The sequence below is a fragment of the Ooceraea biroi genome, chromosome 6 (genome assembly GCF_003672135.1).
Source record: "Ooceraea biroi isolate clonal line C1 chromosome 6, Obir_v5.4, whole genome shotgun sequence".
Lineage (NCBI taxonomy): Eukaryota > Metazoa > Arthropoda > Insecta > Hymenoptera > Formicidae > Ooceraea > Ooceraea biroi.
Window position 1 is genome coordinate 7,493,637 of NC_039511.1, and position 11,138 is coordinate 7,504,774.

The 11,138-nt window shown below is 32.6% G+C and overlaps 1 protein-coding gene and 1 long non-coding RNA gene across 3 annotated transcripts; one reads left to right on the forward strand and one right to left on the reverse strand.

Annotated features, from left to right (window-relative positions):
• Positions 1-90: 90 nt before the first annotated feature.
• On the forward strand, positions 91-10,620 carry LOC113562161. 2 transcript variants are annotated; one of them, XR_003406690.1, is made up of 3 exons: positions 91-456; positions 624-878; positions 10,409-10,620. It is a non-coding gene; the product is annotated as an uncharacterized LOC113562161 (long non-coding RNA). The 2 variants fall into 2 exon arrangements; XR_003406691.1 differs by lacking the exons at positions 91-456; positions 624-878 and adding an exon at positions 4,793-5,224.
• On the reverse strand, positions 7,362-9,874 carry LOC113562160 (ATP-dependent DNA helicase PIF1-like). Its single transcript, XM_026970566.1, has one exon. It carries the CDS (start codon positions 9,395-9,397, stop codon positions 8,111-8,113), a length of 1,287 nt encoding a protein of 428 aa, XP_026826367.1. The 5' UTR covers positions 9,398-9,874; the 3' UTR covers positions 7,362-8,110.
• Positions 10,621-11,138: the final 518 nt, after the last annotated feature.

An 11,138-nucleotide genomic window follows, 5' to 3' on the forward strand; every position in this document is an offset into this window, starting at 1 on the left:
CAAGAATTATTGTTCTGTAATTATGTACCTATCTCTTTATTAAATCTTTTACATAGATCATCACCAACGCTTTAGCGATGATATAGTAGATAGTAAACTGTACACCATACATGAACAGAAAATAGAGAACATAGAGTACAAAATTAGCTAAAACCTTTTCGCATTTTCTTAATATTTACTTTATTTCAAGTATATTCTCATGATGATATTAATTCATAATCATGATAAATTAATATTATAATCATGTTTGTAACAATGTTATTTTATCTTATTAATTGACACCGTTAAAATAATTTAGAAGATAATAGAAATATTAAGATTAAACGTGATCTTTCCGATTTCACTGACTTTGACATATGTTGTCAAGGACATAGCTACTAACTTGCAAAAAGTTTTACACTGTTTAAAATATTTTATTTTAGCCGCCATTCATTGCTTATAAGGTCATTGCAAACGGTAAGCTCCTAATTTTAACATTTACAGAAATGTTGTAATTTCATTATTATATCAGACAAAATAATTCGATGCTTTTTCTGAAAAATTGAGCTTTTATTTGCAAAAAAAATAATAAATATATCATTCAAAATATTCGTCATTATCTATTATTTTTCTCCATCTATCAGGCAGCTGGCAAATCCTTTCTCGAAAAAGATAGCGACTTTGAATCGATGAAATTATCGATGCATTTTTGGATTTCTTCCACACTTTTAAAATGTGTATCAACCACAAACATCTATACTATAACCTAAACCGCTAACTCCCAGTGATTTTGTACATAAAATGTGTCCACGAAAACCACGTAATATAGTGGCGCATGCGTAACGTTGGTAGAAAAAGTAATATGGTGGATACATGTGGCCACGGTAACCTTGCGCTTGGTGAATAATATTCACGTGTTATTTTTATTATACACTTGATATTTCACGTATTATTGTTTAATAATATATAAAATAGGAGAGGACTCCGTTTGCCTACATTCCCAATTGCCTACAGCTTCGTTTGCCTACAACATTTTGCCGACAGCTCCGATTGCTGACATTCCCGATTGCCTACAGAGCGATTGCCTACAAACGCTATTGCACACATGTAATAATTAAAAATACGAATGTACGTTTGCGCACATGACATTATTGCGCACATACATATTCCACACATGACTTTATTGTACACATACATATTGCACACATGACTTTATTGCACACAAGAAATAAGAAAGTTGCATTATCATTTTGTACACATGACTTCATTGCGCACATGCATATTGCGCACATACACATTGCACACATGGCTTTATTGCGCACGTACACATTGCACACATGACTTTATTGCATACATGAAATAAGGGATAATGTTCCGAAAACGACTTATCTCCGATTTCGATGAAACTTGGTACAAACATAGTATAACTAGTATGCACACTCTGTCAATTGTTCCGTTTTGCGCCGATCCGTTCTGCGCATAGCCATGTTTTAGGTTTAATCAATGAGAGAATAGTTGTTTATGTGTAGTGTAAAATCAGTTCCTTGAATGATTGATACACCGCTGCATGTTAAACCAAAAACATGGCGGAATACCACGTGATCAAGAACGCTCAGATCAAAGGCGCCGACCGAGAGTGTGCATACTAGTTATACTATGGTACAAACCTTCCTTTTTGGTCAAAATGAAAGCCCTTAAAAGGATTTTGTGCGACTAATATGGAAAGATCATTTTTCACCATTAAATATCAGAAAGAGTATACGAGGCGCCCTAAACGAGGTATGACAGGTTTCTATAAAAAATTGAATATTTCTATGCAAAGTAGGATGCTTTTATTTAGATTATGAGAAGATTAAGTTAAAAATAACCTAACCCAACCAAACCTCGATTTTTTATTTAAGGTCGCCCTTCGTCTTGCAAAGTACATGCGTGGATACCGTGTGTTCCGCCCCCCCCCCTACGGGGGGGCTCCACTACTGTTAAAAATAACCTAACCCAACCCAACCCCGATTTTTTATTTAAAATCGTCCTTGATTTTGTTCATCTTTTATTGTAAATAATTACCTTCCTTTCATATAATCTAACTCAATTCATAACTTCTTTCATACTCTCTAAATCTGAAGCAGTGAATAGTCACTGATCAACAGTGATTATTCACTGAACGCATCAGTCCTAAGTATGCCACTGATAATTAGTAAAACTCAACTGATAAATTAGTGAAACTTGGAATATACTGAATGAATCAGCGGGAGTATTGATATCATCATAGCAAATTTAGTTGTAAATATAGATAGCTAAAATTTTTTGCAGGGAGAGCTATAATTTTGCAATATAGCAAAGCCTTTTATTAAAGTTTTCTGAACCTTTTGTTACTTATTGTTAGTAATAATTACAACAAGGTACTTTTGCTATTATTGCTAAATTATATAGCTCTCGCTGTAAAAGATCTTAGCTATTCATATTTACAACAAAATTTGCAGCTAATTCTCTTCTTTCCATATGTATTTTACTGATATTAATAATATATGATATAATAAATGAATTTTTTATTGGTACATCAAAATTACAAAGCAGATTGAAAGCTGGTTAAAAATATTATATTTAGCGATAAATTATATATTAAAATATTATATTTAGTGAGAAATTATATATTAAATATATTACATATATTATATATTAAGAAATACATTATATAATATATCATAGCGATAAATATTATGATGTAATGAAAATCATTCTTTTTCACTATTGCTTGATTGTTCAATTTCCATGTTGCAAATGTTAATATGTAAGGAAGAAACAGTACTTGATGGTTTTACATTAATTTGATAAACAAAGCTTTCTATGAAATTATAAAAATTTAAAAGAGAAGGTGGATATAAAACATGGAGTACTTGATATAATTTAAATAAAAGATCAAATGCTGTAATTGAAGTTGCTTGATTCGGAATTCTAAAGAACCACCCATCACCTTGGACGAAGAAAATGTTTCTTTGTTGATCTCGAATGCACATAATGTACGGTTGCATGTTGCCATTTGTCTCAGTTCTTAAATTCTTCTCAGTGTAGGGAAGATTTGTACCTTCCTATAGAACAAAGATGTATAGTAATAATTTGTAATGTAATTCCTTTTATAATAGATACATGGGGACAAAAAGTTTAAAATCATACTGGCAAAATTGTTATGAGATGGGGGTTTGGTACTTCGGCATTGATTGTATTAATGTTCTTCTCATTATCTTTTTAATTAATTCAGGTTCCAAATTATCATCACATCTGTATCTATGTCACCTACGTATGTGCCTCTTCAACGTATAGAAGTACATAAATCTTCGACAATATCCATCTTGGTCACATTCAAAACCATTATTTCCCTTTCCTCGATGAATTGTAAGTCCATGAGAAACTTGCAAATGCTTCACTAAACCATTCAACCCATTAGGGACATTTTGATGACACATATAACAATTCACACGATCCATGTCACTTTTCCAAAACGCAACTCAAGATTGATATCGATATTTGAATCCAAAACTGTTAAAATTCATAAAATTATTTTGAAGTGTTTGGATTTACAAACAACCACTGACAGATCACATATTTCATGTTACGAAATATTATTTGCAACCTTTCAATAATCACCTTTGAATTTTAATTTTTAATTCTTCGAGTGTTGACAGTCATAGGTTTGTTAATCAATATGATACTTAAAATTAAGAATATGATTACAAATATAAAAACTGTTGACTCATTTATTCAGAATGCTCACCTAAAAAAATATTAGCAGATAATGTGTCTTGTGTAAGGTCCAATATTTTTTCTGCTACCGCTTCTGGCGACCATTTCATAAATCATCCATCAGTATAAGTTTATAATAGCTGAAGATTATCTGAAACACATTGAAACGCATATCCAGACAGAAAACTTTAGACACATTCCATGCGTAATAATAGTATATAAAATAATAAAATTCAGATAAAATTTCGTCAAAATGCGTTCTTTAAAAGTATTCTATACATAATACTACAAATTGCTGTTTAAAATTCGTAAATTATATAAGTTAAAATGCTAAAAATATATTACTTACATAGCTGTATAACCATACGTTATATAAGGAAAACTATCTAATTACATTTCTATTAAAAGAATGCACGTAAAATACGATAATTTTCTTTACATATATGCATATACTTATGCACGCTTGTCTGAATAGGCCCTTACATAACCAAATCTGGCCTTGGTATATAAAGCCAATGTATATAGTATGGGAATTGACGTGCGAATATCGGTTTTTTGTTTATATATAATGCAAAAACTTTTACTTACCAATGAACTTACTAATGAAGGTAATATTAGGCTTCTTCACTTCACTAGTGCACATATAAGACTAGCACGAGCACGCACGAACATATCTCTCGGATGCCTCACTAATAAATGAATAATGATATAACCACTGATGTATCAGTGCGTTGAGCCGTTCTCACTGATTGCACAGCATGTTGGGCCCTGTGTCACTAATTCATTAGTGATGCAAGACATTACTGATTGAATCAGTGACTTTTCCACTAATTCAGATTTAGAGAGCATAACATAATAATAAGAGTATATAACAGTAAAATTCCAGTTTCTGGTATTTGATGGTGAAAAATGATCTTTCCATATTAGTCGCACAAAATCCTTTTAAGGGCTTTCATTTTGACCAAAATGGAAGGTTTGTACCAAGTTTCATAGAAATCGGAGGTAAGTCGTTTTCGGAACATTATCCCTTATTTCATGTATGCAATAAAGTCATGTGTGCAATGTGTATGTGCGCAATATGCATGTGCGCAATGAAGTCATGTGTACAAAATGATAATGCAACTTTCTTGTTTCTTGTGTGCAATAAAGTCATGTGTGGAATATGTATGTGTGCAATAAAGTCATGTGTGGAATATGTATGTGCGCAATAATGTCATGTGCGCAAACGTACATTCGTATTTTTAATTATTACATGTGTGCAATAGCGCTTGTAGGCAATCGGGAATGTCGGCAAAATGTTGTAGGCAAACGGAGCCCTCTCGGATTGCGGCCACTGGAAATGATTTGGTTTCATATTCGAATGCACGAATATGCAGTTTACATTTCACAAATACTGATTATTTTACTGCTAAAAATGTAACCAAAAACATTTTCAAACCTGATGTATTTCCAACGCAACATGTACATAAAAATATTATTCAACTCTTATAAGATAAAGTCAACGAATGTGAGTAACATTTTAAGTATGAAAATGTTTGATTCATTATTCACTGAAAGATTACAAAATATATATTACCCAGCAAACACAAAGTAACAGTAATATACATGTTAGTTATAACATAAAATTACCTTTTTAAAAAAAGGTACAAAAAAGGCGCCAAGTATACGCGCGCGAAGAAAAAAAGAACTCTACAAAAGTAATGATATCAAACCATTGCGCCAACTATAAAAATGGGTATTTATGCAAATCAGAAAATCTATTATTTTATTATTATGTATACAACATCCTATTCCAATCCAAGCGTTGTTTTAATTCTCTTTAAATATTATAGTATTTTTTCACAAAAATGTATGAAATCTTCATATTGCGCCAAGTGCAGAGAGAATGTATCGAAAATTACTTATTGTACTATTTAAAAAACTCAAGTGGTAGTATTCTTATAAATTAGAAAGAGAATATATGTATATATTGTTTTGAAAAATTATTGTTGTACTACTTTTAAAAAATAAAAAGTGATACATATCTTTTTATTGTCACTCTTCCTCTTCCAATCCAAGTGGTAGTAGCTTTCATTTATCACTTGGATTTTAATTTGTTTGAATTCTAATGGAAGGAATAGAAAACGTAATAGAAAAGAATAAAAGAGGTTACAGTACAAAATGTAAAAAAAATATTTAGTTAGTGCAAAAAACTTGGCGCTGCTAGACCTCGTTACCGCCCCATAACGCACGCATGCACTTTATATAAAACCTCAAGCTGCTCGTTCAGATAAAACTGAAATCCAAGAAATTTTACGCATGCATAAGCGCTTATTATATTATTATATATAAAACTTAAATCTAATCTAAATTTGACAAACAGCTTACATTTAATGATGAAAGATAGATGGAGAGAGAGAGAGAGAGAGAGAGAGAGAGAGGGAGAGGGAGAGGGAGAGGGAGAGGGAGAGAGAGAGGGAGAGAGAGAGAGAGAGAGAGAGAGAGGGAGAGAGAGAACATACACACCTTCTATTATGCCCAGTTTCTTTATACCTCTCAATAGTTATCTCCCAGATAACTAAAAATTTGTTTTCTTTATTGAAACCTCTGATTACGTATTTAACGGATAGCTATTCTTCATACTACTCACTTTTGACACAAAGTGTCTAGAATGTTATTATAAATTACCATATTCTGTCAGGTTACAAAGGTGAAGAAACCTGATTCTACGAGATATCTTTTGGATAAAGTTATCGAGAGGTGAAGAAATTTGGCCTTAAACGATGAAAGAGAGAAAAGCATTTCTCGTATTACTCGGTCTAGCAGCGCCAAGTTTTTTGCACTACCTAAATATTGTTTTTTTTACATTTTGTACTGTAACCTCTTTTATTCTTTTCTATTACGTTTTCTATTCCTTCCATTAGAATTTAAACAAATTAAAATCCAAGTGATGAATGAAAGCTACTACCACTTGGATTGGAAGAGGAAGAGTGACAATAAAAAGATATCTATCACTTTTTATTTTTTAAAAGTAGTACAACAATAATTTTTCAAAACAATATATACATATATTCTCTTTCTAATTGATAAGAATACTACCACTTGAGTTTTTTAAATAGTACAATAATTAATTTTCGATACATTCTCTCTGCACTTGGCGCAATTTGAAGATTTCATACATTTTTGTGAAAAATGCTATAATAATATTTAAAGAGAATTAAAACAACGCTTGGATTGGAATAGGATGTTGTATACATAATAATAAAATAATAGATTTTCTGATTTGCATAAATACCCATTTTTATAGTTGGCGCAATGGTTTGATATCATTACTTTTGTAGAGTTCTTTTTTTCTTCGCGCGCGTATACTTGGCGCCTTTTTTGTACCTTTTTTTAAAAAGGTAATTTTGTTGTGATATCATTACTTTTGTAGAGTTCTTTTTTTCTTCGTTTTATTAACGGCATTAATAACATTTATTATCAGCAAAATGATATTTCGCACTAAATTATTAGTTACTTACTTTATTACAGTATAATTCTGCAACTATGCAACACTTCTTTTACTCTCACCAACCCTGTATGTGCGCAAAGCGACCTTGTATCCTTGTATATATACGGGCGCAAAGCGATCCTTGTATATATACGGGAGCTGATATATACTTTATGTACTATCAAGTTTTTGTAAGAATAATATATAAATATCTTTAGCACCTCTAGGCCATTGTCTTTTTTTAATTTGTGCATCATCAGCTTCAGTCCAATTATTAGACATTCCTTCTCTACATATACTCGTGTAATGACCATCCTCAGTACATAAACCACTATGAAATATAGCATTCATAAACTTATACGTTTGTCTAGCTATTAAAACTTTAGTTGTAGGAATAGTACATATATTAAATTTACGTATTGCTTTCACAATTTTATCATCTTGAGATGAAAATAATACTAAACGAATAATAACTATATCTTTCGTTACTGTTAATTCGTTCTTAAACAAAATAGCATTTCCTGTACACTGTTCACATGACCCATCTGATTCACACCAACGTGAAAATGTAACATTTAATAAATCATTAAGAGTATAGCTTTTTTTCCCCAAATTGTTAATAGGTATTGAAATAACTACATCCTTACAAGTAAATTCCTTTGTATAATCACAAGATTTACATCGACTAGTAGAAGTTACTTGATGCTCTACCAGTTGTCTTATGCAATCATATTTAGTGAACAGGATTGTAAGAAACTCGAATACATCACGTTTTACATTTATTGAAACGGTTCTCCTAAATATTGCCGTACTGCATATGTATTCAAATTGCACATTCCATTTTCATATCTATGCATTAACATTTTTAAAACATCTGATTTATTACAATTAAACAATTGTTTTCTAATGGGACTTAAATGGGATTTAAATTAGACATTGTAATGCTGCATTTGCAGCATAACATGAAACATTGTCTGTATTTTGAAAACCATGTAAAACCCAAACAACATTTTGCCGTAATTTTTGATTTTGATAATTCTCTTGAATTGAAGTACTTACTTTTGACAATGCCCATGGAACATCTTTCACTTTGCGATAGCGTTCTTTTCCAACAGTAATTATTTCTGTTTCTGGTTTATACTGATTTCTTGGTCGATTATATTCTCTAATAGCTTTTTCGTCAGCTATTACTGACGAAGGATCATAGTTAATTAAATGCAACCCTTTTAGAGACGTTACTCGTGATAATGCAACATAAACTTGACCGCAATTAAATATAGAGTTGTCTATGTCCATAATAGCACTTTGTAGGCTCAATCCTTGACTTTTATGAATGGTGATTCCATAACTCAGACACAATGGAAATTGTTTTCTAGTAACAAACACTCTATCCACCACTTCAAATTTAACGCTCACTCTTTCAATTAAATATTCTAATCCTGATGGTAAAAGAAGCTTTATTTTTTCTACATCATCGGTAGACGTATCTTGTACAACTGATATTACCTTAGCTATTGTACCATTCACAAGACCTAAAGTAGCATCAATATTACGCCTTATCATAACTTTTGCTCCAATCTTAATTGCAATTTCTTTTGAAAGTCCAGCAGTTTTAGAATTATCATCATCATTATTCGATAATACTTTTGATACTTTCTTTCTCACATATGGTATACAGTCAATCGTGTCTTTGGCAATTAATAATATCTCTTTCGAAGCAATGCGGTTTAACATTGCAGCATTAAGAACATCACACATATGACGTGTAGGCAATAAACAAACAATGTCCAACGGAAAATCATTAATAAAATTACATATTTCGTTTAATCTAGATTCAAAAGAATCACCTTTAAACGATATTTGTCTATTTTCAAGAATCTCGCAATCAGACTTTGTCAATAAACCAATACGAATTCTTGACAACAACTGTCGATAAGAGTCATCCCCTTGCTGATACATATTGATCGTCAACTCATCATAATCAAATAATGTAGTCCACAAATTAACAGCAGTTAAAGAACCGATACATTTATCAATTTTGTCGTTTGGTAATCGTACAAAAACAGGATCGTCATGTACAGGAGGTAATTGCAGCAGATCACCAAATACAAAAATGTGCTTTTGACCGAACCAACCGTCTTCACAATCGTTAGTATTAAATATTTCAGACAATCGAAGATGTATGTACATTAAAGTCAAATTAAATATCATTGACACTTCATCAATCACAAAAAGAACAACATCCTTGAGATCTGCTCGTAAAACTTTTAACACATGATCAGACAATGGTTTATACTTTGGAATATGACCATGTTCAACAGGTAATTGAAGCAATCTATGAACTGTCAAACCGTCTATATTAAACGCTGCTATGCCAGTAGGTGCCGCTATAGTGGTATCTTTATTGAGATATTGTTTTATCCAACACTTAATTGTTTAAATTAAGAAACTCTTTTCAGTTCCACCTTCTCCGCTAACGTACAATCGTAATGTCGCATTTTCGAGCCGCGTCGAATGCTGCCAGAAACAACCCTCTATCTCTCATAGTTTCCGAGATATTCGCAATTTTCTTTGACAAACAGTTTTTTCGCGATATCTCGCGAACGGAGCACCCTAGAGGGTTCGTTCAGGGCCCATTCGACGGGGATTTTCGAGCCGCAACGAGTACCCTATATATTAAAAGACCGACTGCTGCTGCTGCCATCTAGGAATAGAAAAATGTACTGCACAAACGACGACGACGGTAATGACGTTTCTTAATCGAAAATTTTCTAATTTCAGACTTTGCATCGTAATATTTGCACTCGTAATGCACATAGAAAAAAAAATAAAAAAATTTTCTTATGTCATTCGACCCCAAGCTATCCATTGAGGTTACTCTGAAAATGATCTTTTCAGAGGTTATTAAGATCTGATAATCTAAGCGTGTCTGAAAATGTCGCTTCACGTAAAGATACCCGGTCGGTCTCGCTGCGCGTATACTTGGCGCGAGACACTACCGTGTCTCTTGATAAGCGGGAAATTATAACTAACATGTATATTACCTGTTACTTTGTCTTTGCTGGGATAGTTATATACAATAATATCGTTAGGCTATAAATATCATAAAACTGTAAGAAAGTTGCAAAAGGAATAATATAAATTATCAATGTTTTATTCTTCTCTTGTCTTTTACTTGATGACAACCACATACTATTGTATCATCATTATTAACAATTTCAGGACTTATTTCTTAGGTTAAGTTTCACGAGTGGTATGTTTTACGGTCAACGAGGCTTGTATGTATCTCACCGAATATTGCGATAGAGGAGAAATTTTTATAGGAAAGCAGGAAATATAATATTATATATACAAATATATATATGAAAGTATATTTATTTATATCATTTATTGTATATAATAGCTTGTAGAAAATAGTACATGTCGTTTAATAGAATGTCATATGATAGACTTTTCCGCGTCCCCGTCCGCGTCCCCGTCCCCGTGCCCCTCCGCGTCCCCTTCCGTGTCCGCGTCCATATTTGCTTTTCCACCACCGTCTTGCTGCAAACAGAAATAAAAAGTTATTGTTACTTAAATTTTTTTATTTTGTCAAGGATGAATTAAAATTTTACTTACGTATTTCTTCATTCTTGTTTTCTTGTACCTCTGATGGCGGTGGTGGTGCCTGCGCTGCTGGCACAGATACCTCCGGCGAAGAACTGATTGATGTTCGGTTTTTGAAAGCGTTTTCGGTCGCAGCCAGGCGTAGTTGCAAGTCACAGATCTTTTCTTTTTGCTGCCTTATAGTTTCATTCAACGCCGCTATTTTTCGAGAATCTTCGATTGGCGTAGGTGTATGTAGGTGTGTGTGTGTGTGTGTGTATCACAAGGATGAGGACCCCGTGGTTCGTCAGTTCCACAGTAATTTAAGACTCCACTGCACTGCGCGCGCGCGCGCGCGCACACACAC